The following is a 21193-nucleotide window of genomic DNA, read 5'->3' on the forward strand; positions in this document are numbered from 1 at the left end:
TGTTAATAGAGGGAGGAGAGAGAGGAGAGAAAGTATTGTATATAGACCTACAAATTGTTCAGTATAAAATCTAATCTATCTTGAAAAAGTTTTTGTCGGGTCATTTTGTAGAAAAAGAGCTGGAGGAACTCATTAGCATAACTCATTAGCATAACATTAGCATATGCCTTGCCATCACTGGAAGTGTCATTAGCATAACTGATTTGCATATGCCACACCCCCTGACATCACCTATCCTGGCTGTTTTGGACCCAATCCTGGCAATTCAGGGCCAAATTGGGCCCAAAATGGCAAAAAGGGGCTGAAGATGGCTGAAAAGGGGCCCAAAATGGTCAGGATCGGGCCACTACTGAGTGAGAGAGTGATCCACCACCCATCAGAGGCCCGATCCAGGCCATTTTGGGCCCAATCCAGGTCAAAATGGGCCCAAAATGGCTGAAAGTCAGGTGGGCAGGGCCACCTGTCATGTGACCTCTTTGGGGAACTACCGGAACTGCGTTCCTGCACATTCCCCTTCGAAATGAGCCCTGTCCATCATTATGGCAGAGATGAAAATAAGAGAACAGAAAAACTGTTCCAGAGAACCGGGGGGATGGATGAGATGTGAGGGCAAGATTCCCCACTCCCCACCCCCTGGCATCATGGTTCTACTGAGTATACAAAAGGTCAGTTCTCAAAACTGCAACTAGCATGAATGTTGATTGTGGCCACACCTGTGGCTGCAGGGCAAGTTCTGAGGATCCAGGGATGAGCAGGTGCAGAAGATGCACCATTCCTCTTAGGCGCTCAGGGCTGCATCCATGGAGATTAGCCCAATTTATCCTCAAAAAACCCCACAGAGGTAGATTAGAGAGACTGTGAGTGGCAAATTCACCCAGCGAGCTTGATGCTTGACCAGAGACTTCAACCCAGGTTTCCCCATTCAGACCTGGTGCTCTGTTCACCATGCCCCACTAACAGTGCAATTCCAATCGCAGCAACACCCCTCTAAGTCCATTGAAGTCAAGGGCTCAGAAAAGCATAACGGTGGCAAGAATAATATATGCAAGGTATTGGAAGAAGCTAGAGATACCATTGAAAGGAGAAGTGATAGAAAAAAATCTTAGAAACAGCAGAAATGGATGTCTTATCAGATCTGATAAAAGAACAAAGTAGGGGCGATATACAGAAAAGATGGACACCCTTTTATAGATGAATTAAATCAAAATATGGAACAAGAAATTAAGTATAGGATATGAAGATAGGAGAGAATAGTTACTAGAATTAAGCAGGGTAGCCTTACAGGAAAACTAGGTTTTGAATAAGGAAAGCAAGACATAAAGAGGAAGGAACTGTAGAGATGGAAAATGAATATAATATATAGTTTGTTGTTATTATCACCTTTGATTTCTTATGAGGTTGTGTTTGATATCCCCTGATGTGATGTCTGTGTGTATATGTATGTATTCTTATTGAAATCAATATAAAAAAGAAAAGCATAAGTCTGTTCAGGATTGCACTGTCATTCATGCAAATCATGCAACACAGAAAGAAGCTCTCCCAGTCAATCAGACCAAACCCAAGGTGGAAACCCACAACCGGGAGTCCGTTTCCATAAGCTCTGAGTAGACTTTAATAAACGTAAAGGCAGCAAGGCTTCCTCCCTCTTCATGGAAAAATGTGTGCAAAAGAACTATAAACTTTACCTATGTGAACACTACCATCCTGGCGCGCGCCTGATGTTGCACAAGCAAAGTCACACTAGATCAAGTCAGCGTCAATCTTTCCTTTCCCACTGCAGCCTTCTGCACGCCACAAAGTTGTGCTGCTTTGTGTGTGTGTGTGTGTGAGGGGGGGGGAGGTTTGGGGAAAAGTAGGTGTCTGCAGTAGAAGGGGAGAATTGAAAGAAATGGTTGTCCCCTTTTCCGCCAACGGAAATGCCGGTGGTGCTATTGTTACGATACCTGGACAATAACTTAGGAAATGCTTCAGAGGCCAGCACACACACACATTCTAATGAAAACTTGGGCGTTGGTTGCACAGAGGCAAAGGAGTCTGCTATCCTAAGGAGAGAATGAACTAAATGATGGTTTGCACAGACCTTTTCATGTGACTTCTATTGTCAATGAGATTGTGTGTGTGTGTGTGTGTTGGCTTTTGATAAAGAGTTCCTTCGAGAAGGGAAGAAGACAAATAATAAATGTATTACAACTTTCTCAATCCGTCTTCCTAATCCTCCTTTTTATTAAATTTTTTAAAGTCGAATCCTTATGAGAGACATGTTGATTAAGCAGGAGGCAAGCAGACGGAATGGAGCTGAACGGATTTGTTGATGCAGTTCCGTATCGAGCTCTTCCTGGTTCCTTTCTTTTGAAATTAATGTTGGGACTCATGATTATGATGAGAAGGGCGTTATGGCGGCCACTTAAATCCAGCTGTGTGAGGACTGCATGCCAAGTGGGCATTCTTGCCCTATAGACCGTCAAGATTCACGGCAAGCATTCATTTAAGAGTTACTGCCCTAGTTCTCATCAGGTTTGGAAAATAAGAAAGGAAAATAAGTTCAGTCAGGGCTTTTTTCTGGGAAAAGAGGTGGTGGAACACGGGACCGCACAATGACGTCACTTTGGGTCAGCTGGAACAAGGCGGGAGTTTTTTCAAGTTTAAATCGCCCTCAGTGAAAATGGTGACATGGCTGGTGACCCCGCCCCCTGATCTCCAGACAGAGGAGAGTTTAGATTGCCCTCCGCGCCAGTGGTGCGGAAGTCAATCTAAACTCCCTTCTGTCTGGAGATCAGGGGGAGGTGCCACTGGCCATGGGACCATTTTCAAGAGGTGCCGGAACGCCGTTCCACCACATTCCAGCTGAAAAAAAATCCCCGAGTTTAGTCTATTTACTAGTGAAATGCCCACCAAATGGTGAGAATGTGTAGTAGGGGGTAGATTCGTTAACGGTTACTAATTTCTGTCTAGTCACTTTAATTCTTAGTACTTTACTTCCAGGCCTGGCCCTTTCCTTAAAATGAAGTGTGTTGGTTGCTGTGCAAGCAGATAGGTAAGAGGTGAAGCAATGGGATTGGCATAATGGTTGCTGATTTCACAGAGGTATCAATTGCTCCCTAAAACTGAGGAAAGCAATGATATTCCCTCATGCAATTCCTGGGGGGTGGGATTTCTCCACAGGGATATGTTGCAGGTTCCTAAAAATAAAAAATAAAACCCACTGTTACTTTGCCCTCTCAGCTTTCTGAGGAAAAGTCTCCCACCAACTCCAGAAAAGCAGTTCAGAAGGAGAAAGCAGACCCACGTGGAATATTATTTAGAAGATGTCTCAGGAGCATTCTCCGCCCAGCTTCACATTTCCCCCCAATATATAAACCACACAGTCCCTTTCACCCCACCCCTCTCCATCCCAGGAAATCAAGTGAGGACTCAGCTAAAAGAGAATAGTAGTCTTTAGTACATTGAGCTACAGCTATTTTGGATTTCCAGTCAATGTTTCTTAGAAGTAGTTGATATAGAAATGTTTCAAAGCTGTGCATCATTCCAAAATCATGAGCAGACAGGCTACATGGATCCACAGCCAAAATTGGCATAAAACCTTTTCACAATAAATAATTAAATTTTTAAATACATGATAAGCCATACAATTGTGTCTCCAGTAGGCTGCACTATTTGATTTTCCATAAGGCTTCGTCAATAGAGAATTGTCTTCATCTGCCACCTGTCTGGCATCAACAAACATTTTTATGGTAAAAGAAAGGCCAGTTCAAAAGGTCAGTTGAAGGTGGTTGTAACCAAGGGACAAGACTTTACAAATTTAAACCAGTTTCTAACTACAGATTTGAAACAAGGAATCCTGGGAACTGTAGTTCAGTGAAAGGCCAAGGCCTACAAAGAAACAAACTCTTCCTCTTTATAGGACGACAATTCCTTTGTGGTGGTTTATATCAGCTTGAAACTGATTTAACTTCATTGTGTAGATGTGGCTTCGGTTCTCTTTTGATACACATCTCTATAGGCAGCGCTGTTTACATGATAAGGAAAGCTCAAGCCCACAGTATCTGACCTGAAACAGCCCTTTCACACAACCATGGTTTGGATCATCACATAGATATGGGAATTGGGCCCAGATTGCTCTACTTCAGTGACATGTATGTTTCAACTGGTTAATAAGGTTTTTTTTTAGTCCCTGAAGTATTAAGTTATTGCCTTATCTGTCCTCAAATGACCTTAACAGAGAATAAGAAACTGAACAGGCAGCTCTGTGCATTATAGAGAAGCCATGCTCAAGGACTGTGTGATGCTGAAGCCTCCCTGTGCATGGGACAATTCCATCCCCTCATTTCTACTTTTCAATCTTGAGAGAAAACCACAAATATCCTTCACTTCACAACAGGGCTTCAGTTGGAGGTTTGAAGAAAGAAAAGAAAGCTAATTGGTGTGCCATTGTCAGATAAACATATTCCATGACATTTCCCAGATCAAATGCATTTGCTAAAACTGTACTAATATTTCTGCAACAGCCTATATATAAGAAACAGAAGCAAACAAACTTTTAAATTCTGGTTCTAATTCCCTACTACGATGCTTATGTCTACATACGTACAGTATATGCCAAGAGGGCACAGGTAGAAGAACAGAGCCTGATGTGGCACAATGACCTCAGATCGGTGGAGCTGTAACAGAGTGAAATGGAACGTCCTTCCTTCAGATTTAAGCAAGAAACTAAACAAGGCTTCCTTTGCTGTTTGATACTCCTCTCTGACAATGATAGGAATGATAGTAAGAGGGGTGGGGTTTTTTTACATTATTGATAAGTACTGTACACAATCATCATCAGGTGCCTGCATCAGACATCAAAGTGTTGGCACAGGTTGACGGGATATCGAAAACGGCAAACGTGGTTCCCCCCAGGTGCTCCTCACCACTCCAGTTTTCTCGCTGTCTGAGGACAGATCTACATGGCAAACCTCTATCAGCTTTAAACCAGTCCAACTGTTATGGCTTCCACCAAAGAACGCTGGGAATTGTACTTTGGTGAGGAGGCTGCTAGGGGCCCTCCAATATTACCTTTAGCCACTCCAGTGCCTCTTGGAAGCCCACAGTGACATGAGAGAAACTGAGACACATGAGATGCCCGACACACGTCAGGAGTCTCATGTAGTTTAGCTCTAAGGCCTTCTACCTCTAGCAATGTCTCTCCTGGGAACTGGGCAGTGGTGGTGCAAGAAGGACTATATATTATGGGTTCTGACCACAGTTCCTCAACCGTCTGATGGGACATGCTTCTAAAGAAAATGTCGGGAGATTTCATGATCCCGCTTACAGAAAGGTAGTTCCTAGAATTCTCTGGGAATGACTGCGAAACCAGTTTAAAATCTGTAGTGTAGATATGCTGGAGCTGAAATGTTTTCATCATACATTTAAACAACGGCAGCTGAAACACTATGTGAGCAAGACTAGCTGTTACAGCATCCTTCCTAGGAAATTATCTGTGCAAGGGAAGAACAGTCCTGGATTTCAGAGTGTGATTTGCTGTTCTCAGGAGAGAAATATTTACATTTTAAAGGGCTTTTAAAAAAATATAGAAAAGTGGGCCCTGTTACTTACAGGGATTTTTGAACACCTCTAGCCACATACAAAGAAGACAGATATTACTGACAAGGGTGAACCAATGCTGGGTCTGATGTTCTTTGTTTAGATGCATACAAGAAGGGGGCGATTCACTGTAAATCAATATTAAAAAGTACTTTTCGGAAATGCTGTCATCGTTTCCAGTCACAACGTTTGTCTGTCGCTTGCTCCTCCTTTTGTGCTGATCTCCTTTTTTTAAAAACTAGATGTGCTCAAGAGTCTGTAAGAGAGCTCTCTTCTCCTTGCTGAAAAAGTCTTCCCCACCCAGCCCCTCCCCCAGCCCCTCCTCCCAACCCTTCTGCTCCCCCCACCCCATCTTAGATAAGCCATTCTTTTTTGCTCTCATCAATGGTTTCTGTAAAATTGGGGTCATTGTTCATGATGGCCGCATCAGCGCTTTCGGCAGATTCTGCCCCCTTGGCTTCGTTGGTGTGGTAGGTCCCCTTGTGGCGGAACATGTAGCGTATGAGGAAGACCAGGGTGCAGAGGATGGTGAAGATCACCACAGCAATGATTCCTGAGAGGGAGGGAAGATTTGAACAGATTAAAAAAAACAACAGATCTTCAGTAGCAGGGTCTTGATGTTAACTAAGCATGGGGAATAAGTATTTTCAAATCTTATGATCAAATTTGTCATAGCTACATCATTCGGTTATCCAACTGTATCTACAGTTATTTTTAGGCTATTTTCATATGTCCTTAAAGGGACGGCCCACTCACCGAACACTAGTGGCTTTTCCTCTTGGTTCCAGATGTCTCCATTTTCAAAACGGTTGCAGGCTGTTTGGCTTCCATTTTTTCAGCGCCTTTTCTGGGACCATGGGAAACTGCGGTCCCAGAAAAGGTGTGGAAAAAGCAATGAGGTGAATGGTTATTTACAAACTTTTGCTGTACATCAAAGGCAAAAGGGTAGATTTTGTTTCAGAATCCACTAAAGAGTGATAAATACTGCGATCGCTACAGCGCAAGTGATTTTTTTTAAAAAAAATTGCTCTGATTTGGTGGAAGATCTTGGTGAGTTGGTTGGCCAACGCAAGGACCAGACTTGGAGGTAGAATCTATTAACTTCACTTATAGTCTGCCTTTCTCACCGACACTCAAGTCAGAATAGCAATCCTACTCTGTAGGCTGGGCGTCAGTCACTACTGCTCAAAACTTTAATTCCCAGGGAGACTCTATGGTGTTTAAATGTTATAAACATAAGAGAACATTCAGAGGTGCCCTGGTTTCAGACCAGTGGTCCGTCTAGTCCAGCATCACACAGTGGCCAACCTGTTGCCCTGAAGGGGCCTCCCAGCACTGGAATCTAGAGGTTTGCTTCCTCTGGCTTTAACGCTAACCCATTACATTAAGTGATGCCTGTCTAACTATTCAGAAGCCCCCATCATCTGACGTGAGATGGGAGATTACAAGAAACAAGGCATTTTCTATTGAAGTGCCCTGTCTTTTGACTCCTACAATCTTTGCCGTTGTAGATGCTACATTGTTGCATTTTTTCTGTTGTGTCTACAGTTTGTTATCTTTGTTGTCATGCCACTTAGCTAATTATTTTGTTGTTGTTGATTTTGAATTTTATTAACATGGGAGACATACAAACATTTAAAGGTACCTGCCTCACCAGCTGAGTTCACTATCTGAGGTCCTGATTTGCCTCATATTGTGAGGCTAAGTGGGTTAGCTCCAGAGGTGGGGTATTTAGGGTAGTGGTACCTACACCTTGGAAGACTCTCCTCACAGAGGCTTGCCTAGCACCAAATCTGTATTTTTTAAGAAGCTAGGAGAACATTTCTTTATTCTCTCAAGCCCATTACACTTTCTGTTGTTGGTTTTATCTATGTCATCCTTAACTGTGCTATAGTGAGGAGAGATACACATATTTTACATAAACACAAACATTCAATGGTAGCAAGATATGCTTGAGGATACCAGCCATTTACTGGCTTATTTATTTATTTATTTCAATTTCCAATCACCCACTTTGAGTCTCTCTACATGAGACGCCCCAGCGCTTGTTTGTCAAGTGTAAGGAGATGCAATGCTAGCCAGGAAGCGTAGTTTAAAAAGACAGAGCTGGTGGAGATCACTCCTCAGAGGGTTTGTTAATTTCATCTTTGCCTCTCTGAAGCCTCTGTCAATTTCACCTCTCCAGTCCAAAATTATGTGAGATTGTAACCAGAGGTCTGCAAGGAATGGAAATGGGCTGAAGCTATCTTCCAGAACCGGGCTTGGACATGAAGAGGTTAGAATGGGCTGAAGTTTCCCTTCTGCCATTTCACAGCCCCTTCACTCAGCTCCAGTGTATAGCAAAGCCTTTGCCCTGCTGCCGCCTCTGTTTTTTTAAACTACCCTTCCCAGCTAACGTGTTCTTCATGTGTCAGATGTCTCGTGCAAAGAGGCTCTTTATCCCCAAGTCTCCTGGGAGTTTTAAAGCAAACCTGAAAGCCGTTTCCTGGCTTAGCTTTAACAGCAGAATATTTTAAATTCTAATTTCACCAATATTGACATACAGTGCGCGGCACCTACATTCTCCTCTAATATAATGCACTTTCCTTACCTCCAATAATCGCTGAATTTCTGTTTACGTCGCTTCCCAGGATTTGACCATCATGTGAGGGATCAGCAGCACCTGTGGAACAAAGAAATAGCAAAAAGAATTCTGTTAATAGAACATCCCTCAAGTATTCACTATATCATTTGGCCCTCTTAAAGTGTCATTATTTTAAAGCCAACATAGATAACTCCTCAGTATGGAAATCACCTTTCTCTCCTACTTAAATTCTGATGTAGCAAAACCAGCAAGCATCATAAATCACATTTCTCTACGCAAGAATGAGAAAGCGTAGCCTGAACATTATAAAGTTTTTAGTTGGTCTTAATTTTCTGTTAAAGTGTTGTTGCAAAAATGACTGAGTGATACAAGTAGCTAGTGGAATGCAGCGGCTAAGAACGTTATCACCGACGGGCTAGGAAGTCAACGATTCAAGTATCAATTGGGCAGGCAGTAAGTTTACTGAGCAGTCAGAAAAATTTTCTTCAGCCTCACCCTGCCAATCCCCTCACAAAATTTTTTTCTGCACATGTGCAGACTCAAATTTGACCGCAGGCTAATACCACTCTTTACTTTTAAGAGAAAGGCTATAGCTGACTAGTGGACAAAAAAAGGTTCAGTCGTTGGGAGCTAGAACAGGGCAGCTCTTGGAGAACCATTGCCATTCAGACTAGACAATATTGGGATAGATGGATCAGTGGTTGGACACACTGAAAGGTGGGTTCATTTTTTTAAAAAAACCTATAATCCACCTTTCTCACTGAGACTCAAGGTGAACTACACAGTGTAAGTCTATGCAACCGATAGGACAAGGCATCTAAAAAACAATGTAATAGGTCTAGGCCGGGGCGTGTTGGGGTGGAGGCGCGCGCAGTGGAGCTGCCAGCCAGCTCCGTGCCGCCGCTGCCCCCACGCACCCCAGCTGGGCGCAGAAGCCGCGAGCCGCTGCTGGGGCGGCGCACGGAGGCTGCGCCCAGCTGGGGCGTGTGGCAGCGGCGGCAGCACGGGACTGGCTGGCTGGCGGCAGCAGTAGCTGTGGCCCAGTCATGCCAGCTTCGCTGCGTGCGCCTCCGCCCCCGACACCCCCTCCGGCGCCCCTCCAGTGCCCTCGCGCCCAAGGCCACCGCCTACCTGGCCTCTATGGGCACGCCGGCCCTGCTAGTCAGCTCTCCAGTAGCCAATCGGAAGCCCTGCTGAGCAAAAACACCATCTGGCCCTGCCCAGTTTCTGAAAACACTTAGCCGGTGCTCAGAAAGTTGTTGGTGGCCATCATGGCATTCACACACACCATTTTGGGGACCCTTGCTCTACCTAGGGTTGCCAGACCCCCGCTGGGGGTGGGTAATCCCCTGCTCCCACCCTCCAGCTCCTGCCCCCACTTACCTGCCTGGCGGGGGAGGCACGGATGTCCTGGGGGTGAGCTCCTGGGGGGCATGCCACACTCCCATGGGCCTGATCTAGCCCAATTTGGGCCCAAATCAGCCCAGATCTAGCCACTGCAGAGAGTGACAGTACTCCCACACTCCTCAGCAGCCCCTTCCAGGCTGATTTGGGCCCAATCGGGGTTGAGTCGGGCCAAAATCAGCCTGGATCAGGCAGCTGTATTGCACGGGAGCACTCCCACGATCCTCAGTGGCCCGTTCCAGGCTGATTCGGGCCCGATGTGGGTTGATTCAGGCCCGATCTGGGTTCATTGGGGCCCAAATCAGGCCTCTGTGGAGCACAGTAACACTCTCACGCTCCTCGGTGGTCCATTCCAGGCCAACTTGGCCCAAACTTGGGCCTGATTTGACCCCCACATGGAGCGCAGGAGCGCTCCCAGGATGGCCGTGGCCAGTGTGATGATATCACTTCCAGGAAGTGACATCCTCACGCAGGCCCAGGAGCACGCATGCGACAGAGCAGGTAGGTGCTTGGGGCCCCCACCTCCCGCTGGGACAGCAGGGGGACCTGGCAACCCTAGCTCTATCAGAAGTCTATTCATGCTCGTAACATCTATGTTGTGGCAACAGGGTTCTCCCTTTCTTATGTTGTCTGCAGTTCTTACCCCCCTCCCAATGCAGCAATCTGAAACCATTTTTGCAACCGAAAACTGCAGTTATTCTTCAGTGGATCGACACCACTATCTATTATCTCTGTGTCCCCACAAGTACTTATATACACCTCCTGAAAAAACTCCTCAGGAATGCACAAAGGCCCCAGGGTGGGGAGAATCTCCATTTAAAAAACAACAACAACTGAGCATGAGGCATCTATTGGTGAAGGCAGATGAATGAGTAGGAAGATGCATATGGAACATTTTAAACCAAAGAGAAAAAAATAAAGAGTGAGGGGAGGAATTCTGTGACAAACAGCTGAGTTGAGAGGAATGTTAATCAACAACACGGGTACACGAACTGATAAAATACCCACTTCAATGAGGTATTCATTGTCACGCTAAACGTCTCCCTCTCTCAAATAAGCAGTATAGGTCAGAAGAGGATGTAACTTGCAGTATATTCAAATACCAACTATAAGCCAAACAGCTGGTGCAGAAATAACCTGAAATCACCAGTTTTTCCTGGGTATTTTGGTGCTTTTTAATCTGTTTCTAGGCCTGATATTTGTCGCCCTCGTACACAATATTTGCTGGGGACTAAACAAGGAAAATGCACCCAGGCTGTTTCCACCGGACTTTTTGGCAGCTTTTGATAAAAACACCTCATTGCCTGCTCTTGATAAAATATGGGATCCTTTCTGGACCACCCTGCTAGCATGGCACTGTTTTATGTTACAGTGAGTCCTAGGGTTGCCTGCTCCAAGTTGGGAAATTCCTGGAGATCTGGGGGGTGAAACCTGGAGAAACCTGGAGAAAGTGGGGTTTGGGGAGGGGAAGGACCTTGGCATGGCATAATTCCATAGAGTCCACACCCAAAAGTAGCCCTTTTCTCCAGCTGAACGGATCTCTGTGGCCTGGACACCAGTTGTAATTCCAGGAGATCTCCAGCCACTACCTGGAGGCTGGCAACCCTAGCGAGTCCTTCCTTCAGTACAGGACCAGAAGGTGGTTTTGGAGGGTTGTTGCTAGATCCCATGGCCTGTGGCTTGTGGGCCCCACAGCATTCCTACACTATTTAATATCAATCAATCAATGTTTATTCATATGGTCTTAGACCAGCACAAGTCTTGGGAAAATTCCCAACTGCCACAGCAGGTAAAGAAACTCAAAATGAATCCCACCAATGATAATACAGGATAATACATATTAATAAATAGTATATAAGATTATTAAAATTCTACAAGTGTATAAATACAACTTAGGCCACCGACTTCTGGCGTATTTTACATGAAACTACTGGGAGAGGTTGCCTAGAGATCGGTAGTGTGATACCATTTGTGTGCAGATGGCACAAATGCTATCTTTCCATTTTATCAGGAGCTTGCTGATGTGTTGCCTTGAATCAGATATAAAGTGGATGAAAGTTCTTATCAAGGTGAGGCTTAATCTAGACAAGACCCTCAACCCCATCTATGTCCCTCCCTGTCCCCTTTTTAAGGCGAGATATGGTTATTTCAGCACACATTTTGATTTAGTTTAGGCATTTTTTGCAGTGATTATGCTGCTACTAACTTGCAGGTGACATCTGTTGCTTTTAACTTGGGTTTTTATTGTTTATTCTTTTTTTCTCTTATATTGTTTGCTGTCTTGAGGATCTCCATTTTGGGATGGAAAGGAGGTTTAGAAATGTTTTTAATGAATAATAAACAACTAGGAGGTAAGTGGGTGTATTTCTGTGGGTGGAGACAGAAGGAATGGTGGAATCAGCAGAAACCAACGGATGCCTGCTGGTCTGATTCAGCATTCGTTTGTCATTGCCTCTGTTCCACCCATATGCTTGAGTAAACAACGTTTGTTATAAATGAAGAAGTGCTTTCCCAGTTTACAGTTAAGTCCCCCTTACCCTCCTGGAGGGAGGGAGCACACACGTGCTTTGCACTGCGGTGATTTGGGCCCCAAACTGGCCTAATTTCGCCTGGTTGGGGCCCAGATCAGCCCTGTGTGAAGCATAGGAGGGTTCCCAGGATGGCACAATGACATCACACCCAGGAGTGACAGTGTTGCGCCACCCCGGAAGCGCACCCTGGAGGCCTATTTCCCCACCTTTCCCTACCACTGGCTAGGTGAGTGGTGGTGGGGGACAGAGGGTGAGAGCAGGGGATCCCCTGCCCCACCGGGGGAATGGCAACCCTGTTTACAGTACAGAATACAGATAAGAAGAGAAAGGGAATGCCCAGTTCAGAGAAGCCCAAGAACATTCTCAGGAGCTGAGCTTATTCTCCATACCATCCTCCAAGAGATAGGAGTAGGAGTGAATTTTGCCATACAAAATGACTCCTGACAAGTGGATAGGCTCTACAATAATGCTGGCATACCAACAGAAAGCAGTTATGAAGCACATGTCTTCAGGAATTGCATGACAGCCAAATATATGCCAAAACAAAAAAGAAAGATGTAATAGTAAAATGTGGAATACCTCAATTTCTTGCAAGAACATTTGTTCTTCTTGTCCATATGAATGAAACTTAGCAACTAGCTTACTATGCCTTGGTCAAGATTTGGTAGGGCTGCCAGGGAATCCAGTGGGAAAATGGCTCTGGGCCTGTACCAAGCCGAGAGTTGCCAGCTCTGTAGCGGCATGATCAGTTGTAATTCCAGGAGATCTCCAGCCATCACCAGGAGGCTGGCAATCCTAACCTAGCCTGTAAGTCATCAGTCCCCATCCCTCGCCTCTACCACATGCTCCAAATTCAGAAGGAACACAACTGACTCACGACACCCACATTTCTGGATATTTGGCGGGGAGGGGGGAGCCTGGGGAGGACAGGGTTTGGGGAGGGGAGGGACCTCAGTGGGATATAATGCCATACAGTCTACCCTCCAAATAGGGTTGCCAGCCTCCAGGTAGTGGTTGGAGATCTCCTGGAATTACATCTCCAGGCCACAGAGATCAGTTCACCTGGAGAAAATGGCTACTTTGGGGGGTGGGCTCTATGGAATTATGCCATGCCAGGTCCTTTCCCTCCCCAAACCTCCCTTTCTCCAGGTTTCTCCAGGTTTCACCCCCCAGATCTCCAGGAATTTCCCAACTTGGAGCTGGCAACCCTACCTCCAAAGCAGTCACTTTCTTCAGGGGAAGCGGCATGATCAGTTGTAATTCCAGGAGATCTCCAGCCATCACCAGGAGGCTGGCAATCCTAACCTAGCCTGTAAGTCATCAGTCCCCATCCCTCGCCTCTACAACATGCTCCAAATTCAGAAGGAACACAACTGACTCACGACACCCAAATCTGTCACAGCAGCGTAGGCAGGATTCATTTGACTGAAATCACCGCAACATAAAACAGGCATAGCCAACCAGAAACCTGTCTAGTGTTCTAGAAAGCAAAAAAAAAAAAACCTACCCAGAGAGCTAAAGCAAAACCAACCCAAGTGGTTCAAGACAAAACAAACTGGCAGAGAACACATTTGAAACCAACCTCCGACTTTCCACTGTGACCTCCACCCTCGGCCTCCGACTCCTGCAGCTTCAAAGAGCTGACCCATGTGGAATTTGGCAATCCTTTGCTGGCGTGATGCAGATAAGTAAGCACGAGAATCTATTCAATTCCCTCACAACCGCTTGTTGCAGATAAAGATCAGTCTGTTTGGAATAATCCTCATGGCACTGCACTGTGTGTATGTGTGTGGGAAGGGGGGGGGGATCAGAACTCATTATTCTGCTTCCTCTTTGTCCAATTATAAAAAAATGCCTTCCAGACAAGCGTATTATGGCTCTGGCTGCCAATTTCATTACCTTCTCCAACAAGCACTCTAATTACAACAGCTCCTTGACTAATTACTTGGCTCTTGCGCCTTCTCACTAGTGGTTTTCGTATTTCCTTTTGTCTAGTTTCTCTTTATTACTTTGCTTATATCTTTCCCTTTTTCCAAAAGAGCTCAGGGGGACACCTGGTCATCTCATTTGATTCCTGTGGTCTGGCTGAAAGACTGAGAATTACATCCAGCCAGCTTTCCCACTCCGTCTCACCCAGTTCCTCTTCATACTACAGCCACATGGCTTTTAGCCATCCAAATATCATGATTCTCAGCACTGCCTTTTTGGTAGTCAAAGAGGACACAGCCTGGGCTAGATCCAACCCACTGTGATTGGCCCAGACTCACCTAGTAAATTTCATGTCTCTGCAGAAATTCGAACGCAAGTCTTACAGGTCCAAGTTCAACACATTACTACTTCAAGATGAGTAGCCGTGTTGGTCTGTCTGTAGCAGTAGAAAAGAGCAAGAGTCCAGTAGCACAGAAGCTCATGCCCTACCAAAAACTTTTGTTAGTTTTATAGGTGATACTGGATTCTTGCGCATTACTACTTGAAACTGATTTTTTTTCTTTTTTCTTTAACCCACGATATGCCAACACTCACAATCAGTTTTATATACTGATGCTTTTTCTCCTGTCCCCACTATATTTTTCAACTAATTAAAAAAAATGCCCAAGTTATAGTAAGCCTCCATCTGAACACACCTCAAAATAATCACATGTCCAGCATAACACCCCCTAATAACCATACAGATTGCTGCGTGATAAATCTTCACAATTTGAGCACACACATGCTTAGGCTTATGTACTTTGAAGCAAATCTGACTGAAATCAGTGGGACTTACTTCTAAATAAGCCTGATCTGGATGGCTGGACAGCAAGTCCTGCTGATTGAAATGGGATTTTAAAGGCTCAGTGCTTACCAGGAAACAGCATCCTGTCAGTTCTAGGGACAGCAGTCCATGGCAGATAGACCCCCAAACCCCTCACAGCAAGCACTCCAGTGCATTGCTTGAAAGGTCTTTATTCAGAGATCCATTAAGTTAATGGGTGCATTCATAGGTAGGAAAGTTGGCAGGAATGATTACACAAGCAAAGGCACTATTGATATAGGGAGTAATATTCCCCCCTCCCTGGAGCAGTTTGCATTTAGGCGCGAAAATCTAAGAAGTTGTGCGAGAACACAATAGCTTAGTCTGGTTAGAAACGGCAAAGATTACAAAGAAAACAGTCTTTTTCTCTCCCTTGGGAAACGGTTACACTTCTGGTTCCAGCTGCAAGGCCAGCACCACGTATTTTCAGAGATAACAGGCGGGTTACTTTCTCTGTGAAATCAGCATTAGTACTTTCGTTTTCAGGCAAGCCAAGAATGGCATGACATGTGGCTACCTTACAAAGCACAACTAAGTGAGCATGGCATAAAATCATACAGTAGATCAATACAGTAAACAGATCAGATCCATATACCAGTTCAGAGAATACATCAATGGCATGGGTGTGTGCACACATGACACATCCCCCTAACCTCAGAGGGACTTCATAGTAAATATGCTGAGGAACTTCTTTGCGGGATTGGAACAAGAACCATACAGCCCAGCTTTCTGTTTCCATCAGTGGGCAGCCAGATGTTTCTGAGATAGCTCTCAACCAGGACATGAAAATGAAGGCCATTTCTTGCTGTCTTTTCCTGTTATTTAGTAGGCAGAGGATTATAATGGTTTCAAGGCTGAATACTGAAGTTTCTTTGAACTGCACCCAATAACGTGTGTGTGTGTGTGTGTGTGTGTGTGTGTAGTCAGAGCCAACTTATGGCAACCCCATAGCGTTTTCAAGACAAGATTCTTACATGAGGTGGGTTGCCATTGCCTGCCACTGTGTAGCAATCCTGGACTTGTTTAGTGGTCTCCCATCCAAGAACTTAAGCAGGGATAACCAGGCTTAGCTTCCAGGATCTGATGAGATTGGAAAAGCATGGCTATACATAACAGTCAGTCAGATTTATTTACAGTTAAAAACCAGTACAGACTTGTAAAAAACATAAGTGAGTATCATACACAAAATACACCACTTTATAAAAATAATTATATAAATATATAACTATATAAAAACTTGGCAATATACGTACAAAAGTGTGGGCTTTCAGGGTTAGAAATAAAAGTAGATATTACTTTGCACATTCCCTGCGGATTCTACAAGCCGCGGCTAAAAATCTGGCACAAGCCAACGTGATCTGGGGGTCAGCACCTAACAGGAGCTTAGTGTCAGGGAGGCTCGAAAGCTTCTTCAGTGCAGGTTGGATATGTTTTATACATATTTCATGGTAGAATTTACAAGCAAGCATGATGTGCTCAATTGTTTCTACTTTCCCTGCCTTACATGGACAAACTCGCTCTATACATAACTGTTACACAATAAAATGTGCATGCATGCATGCACACTCACAGACCTTTCATTCAACTACCAGTGCAATCCTAGGCAAACATGCCAATTGAACTCAATGGCCTTAGACTGGAGTAAATCTTCATAGGATTACATGGTAAATAATACAAGTCAGATTGTACATTGGCCATTTCAGTAAACTTGAGTCTATTGAAGGAAAAAAAGATTACATTTAAGGGCATAGGTACCCTCAAGTGCAAATTACCTGATATTTGTTCCATAGTTCTTCACCTTAATCTTACCACCCAAGAATCCTGTTGTTTTGGTGTCAGAAAATAAAGCCACAATCCTATCTACACTCTCACTGAAGTCCTGGCGAATTTAGCGGAGCTTGTATTCAGGTAAACATGCTTAGGACTAGAGTGTGTGAAAAACAGAACACGGAAAAATACGCATTTTCATTGGACAGACACTTGCTGATGAATGCATTTACCAACCTTTGATGGGCACAAAGAATTATGTGCCACTTACAGCTTACTCCTGCCCATAGTTACTCAGAAGTCAGGTTCCCTGGTTTCAATGGCACCTGGGTCAACATTTTGAGGGTTACAGACTTGGAAGCTTGCACATGTGTCAAAATGTGCATTGAGGAAAGGCAGGATATAAATATTTTAAATAAAATAATCAAACCTGTTCTAATAAACAGGAAAGGTTTCCAAGCTTTAAAAAGTGACCGACCGACCGACCGACCGACCGACCGACCCAACAAACAAACAAACAAACAAACAAACAAACAAACAAACAAACAAACAAACAAACACACACACACACACACACACACACACACACAAACACACACACACACACACAAACAAACAACCTGGAAAAGAGGACTCATCTAATTCTAAAACCCCAAACAATCACCATGTCACAAAACAGTGAGCACAAGATTTCAAATTCCCCAAACTCTTAATCAAAATGAATGTTGAGCACAAAAAACCAAAAATCCAGGAAAATTTGGGGAGGGAGGGAGGGAGGGAAGGAGGGAGGAAGGCTTTAGGCTTTTCTATCGTGCTCTAAATATACTTCTCCCCCCCATGGGCCAACATGGTTACCTACAATTTTATTTTGTTTTTAAAAGATAGGGGATTTTTAAAGTTTGTTTTTAACTTAGTGAAAATAAATCACTTTTTCTGTATGGGCTTATAATGGCAGAATGCAAGCTACTAAACAATAGTTTGGTAGATGCTTCATGTAAGGAGCCCTTCCCAAAAGAATGCATTTACTAGAATGCAAAACAACACAGCAGAGTGGGGGGTCAGGCTCTCTGAAAACAACACTTGGTGAAGACTGCAAAGACACAGACATATACGCCTAAATTTTAATATTTATTAACAGGGGATATGACAGAGAAGGGACACCTAATAATTTGCAATCCCCTTTTCCAAAAGGCTGAAGAACTAGCATGCAAGCCACACATCATTTTACTGCGGCATATTGCAACAAACCAAAAGCCCTTTAGTCAAAAAAGCCATCTATGTTGCACAGCAGTGCCTTTTCTGTTCTTGCTATTCCCAAATGAATTCACCTTGTTTTACAAAGTGACGGGAACATCACACAATAATACGCTCCTCTTCCAGTGCACCATTTTATGTTCTGCTTCAATGTATTTGCAACCATCATGCACAACTTACTTCGAAAAGAATCATTAACAAAATGTGACGTGATTAGGGGTTTCTCATTTATTACCATGAGTTGGTAGTTTTGTGGGACGTTCTGGGCTCATGATTTCACAGCATCAGCCTTTCCAGCGTCTAATGAGTTACTCTCTCCCTGCCACTGCGGGTACAGGGCCCCCTCCATTTGCTTCCCCACTATTCATATGTTACAGCAATGATAATATTCTCTTGAGTGTGTGTATGGGGGAGACATAATCATAAGTTTATAATAAATATGCAGATCATCTTCATTCTATAACATCTGTAACTAAATCACCTCGTCCCAGCCATCTCCTACTGGGTCAGGCATAAAATGTTGCCCCTAAGCAAGCCCAAGCTGATTTAAGTGGACAATTGGCAACTCCCAAGTGACCGTGCCAAGGATGGTCGTAACAACAGCCCAAACAGTAATTCTGGTGGAAGGGTTAATGGTGATGGTAAGGCCAGCCCTATTATGTGTCAATTGCACTCTCTCTAATCCATGCTTTAAGGAAACAGTGAAGAAACGAGAAAGCTGTGATTTATTTAAAGATCTGGAGAGCAAGCTCCCTTGGTCATGGTTGCAGAGAAGGAGCAAGTGAGAAGTCAGGAGCGAAAAGCCAAGGGAAGGGAAGGGACTGGCTGTAGGGCAACCTTGGCAAATGGTCTGAGCCTGTACTATGTCCCTTGCAATGTCCTCCCAAATCCTGTGCTCTTCTTCCCACCAAAAGAGGTTTGAGCAGGTTAAACTTCACGGGAAGAAGGACAGAGAAAGCTGGCCTTTCGAAATACCATTATGCACATTACAGCTAGCACAAACATTAACTTTTTAAAGAAAGGACATTGATAAAGCTGACAAATCTTTCACCTCCACTTGGTCAGTTTCACTCCCCTAGGAGAGAGAGAACTGGAAAGGAAGTGGGGGGTTTGCCATCAAGTTGCAACCAATTTATGGTGACCCCATAGAAACCCTATGGGGTCATCAAGGCAAGAAATGTTCAGAGGTGGTTTGCCATTGCCCGCCTCTGCATAGCAATCCTAGACTTCCTTGGTGGTCTCCCATCCAAATACTAACCAGAGCTGGCCGTGCTTAGCTTCCGAGATCTGACAAGACTGGACTAGCTTGGGGAAAGTTTGGTTACCACTCACAATGAACCTCCTTCTCCATACTAGAATGAGGCAATTATTCTGGGCTGTTTCCTCCTGCAATTGCATTAGAAGCTAAATGTCTAATCTGAGCAGATATGATCTAATCTAACCTAAAATAAAACATCTAATATTTATCTAATTTTAATCCTAAGCTTCCTTCAAGGAGTTCAGGGCAACATACATGGCTGAGAGTTTATGACTGGCCCAAAGACATCCAGAGAGCTTCCGGGTGAAACGGTGATTTCAACTTGGGTCAGTTTTAGTTCAGTAGATTAACCACTGCACCAGACAGTTTTTGTCACTAGGTCACTGTTAGCAGGGCTCATTTTGAGGGGGAACATGCAGGAACACAGTTCCGGTAGTTCTCCAAAGAAGTCACATGTCAGGTGGCCCCGCCCACCTGATTTTTGGCCATTTTGGGCCCATTTTGGCCTGGATTGGGCCCAAAATGGCCAGGATTGGGCCTAAAACAGCCAGGATTGGTCCCAAAATGGCCAAGATTGGGCCTCTTATGGGTGATGGATCATTCTCCTACTCAGCAGTGGCCCAATTCTGACCATTTTGGGCACCTTTTAAGCCATTTTCAGCCCCTTTTTGCCATTTTGGGGCCAATTTTGGCCCTGAATGGCCAGGATTGGGTCCAACACAGCCAGGATAGGTGAGGTCAGGGTGTGTGGCATATGCAAATCAGTTATGCTGATGACACACTTCTGGTGATGGCAAGGGGGCATGGCATATGCTAATGAGTTGTGCTAATGAGTTCCTGGAGCTCTTTTTCTACGGAATGACCCCTGACTGTTAGTCAAACCTTTTGGAATGGAAAGAGGGAGGATAACAGAGGAAACCTTGAAATTTAATGCTTTCAGATGAATGCTGCTTAGATTCTGACAAATTAGTAAGTGAACAAAGTGTCAATAATGGAAGGGGGTAGGTAATGTGTCTTGAAATCAATACTAAATGAAGTAATTTTTAAAAAGGTATTTTTTTTTATTCTGAACTAAAATTAAGATAATGTGACAAGCACTTGCCAGCCGTCCCACTGCCTTTGAATTCACTGGCTCACCCACTGGAAGCCAGGTGGAAGCAGGGACATGTTTCATTGAACAGCTGAGTTGCTGCTTACACATATCCCCTTGTATCACGCCAAGGAAGAAAAAAAAGGCTTATTGGTTTATACAATGAAAGCTGAACCTTCAAGGAAGAGGCCTGGAGCCTCCCTCTGGGGCTGGATGCCCGGCCCATGGTTATCACCAAGCAGTCGTCAAAGGCTGCTGTCCATCAGACTTCCCGAAACATACTGTGCATTGTTCACTTGCTCTTTATTTATTTCTCTCCCCCCCCCAATTTTTTTTGATGGTATAGCCTCACTCCTCTCCCACCTGGACTCCAGAGAAAGACAGCTGATATATTGCTTATGTTTGCCTAAGTTATTGCCTCCATGAAAGTTTTATAAGCTGCACTTATATTTCACCTGTTAAAGGGAAGATAAGCAAGTACCTTTTGTAATTAACATGGAATATGAAATGCACCAGTGGTCTCAAAGGAACAGTAGAGCTGAGTATTCACTGAGCCCAGCCATAAAGTCAGACAGTTATTAGTAATGGACCCAAAGAATCACCTGTGTAAAACTATCTTGGGAGCAAGAAATTTGCTTTTATAGCAAGGCCTTGCACAGTAATCTATTGCCAATGCTAGGCCATCTATATTCACTCTGTTCATAAAAAATATATACGGAGATGCTGGCTCCCTCCCCTCAATGAGGATGGCAGGGTTTTCTCTGCAGGTGTAAAACATTGCGGTACACTTGTGGATACACTTCCATGAGCAAGAGTGGCTTGAGATTACTGTTTCCCCTTTATGAAGTAGTGAAAAGTGCAGAAAAGGGACTCCTTGATCAGGGCTATTTCATATACGATGCCGGGGAAGTGAGTGTGCACTTTAAGTGTGCAC

At 44.3% G+C, this 21193-nt stretch overlaps 1 protein-coding gene across 1 annotated transcript in view; it reads right to left on the reverse strand.

Annotated features, from left to right (window-relative positions):
• Positions 1-5933: 5933 nt before the first annotated feature.
• Positions 5934-21193, reverse strand: part of CNTNAP2 (contactin associated protein 2) — a 1091545-nt gene continuing 1076285 nt past the window's right edge. The window contains exons 23-24 of the mRNA XM_054990911.1: positions 8171-8242; positions 5934-6133 (exon numbers count right to left, since the gene is read on the reverse strand). Coding sequence (XP_054846886.1) covers positions 5934-6133; positions 8171-8242 — 272 coding nt within the window. The remainder of the gene's footprint in view (positions 6134-8170; positions 8243-21193) is intronic.

This window comes from Eublepharis macularius, chromosome 11, assembly GCF_028583425.1.
Source record: "Eublepharis macularius isolate TG4126 chromosome 11, MPM_Emac_v1.0, whole genome shotgun sequence".
Classification (NCBI taxonomy): Eukaryota; Metazoa; Chordata; class Lepidosauria; order Squamata; family Eublepharidae; genus Eublepharis; species Eublepharis macularius.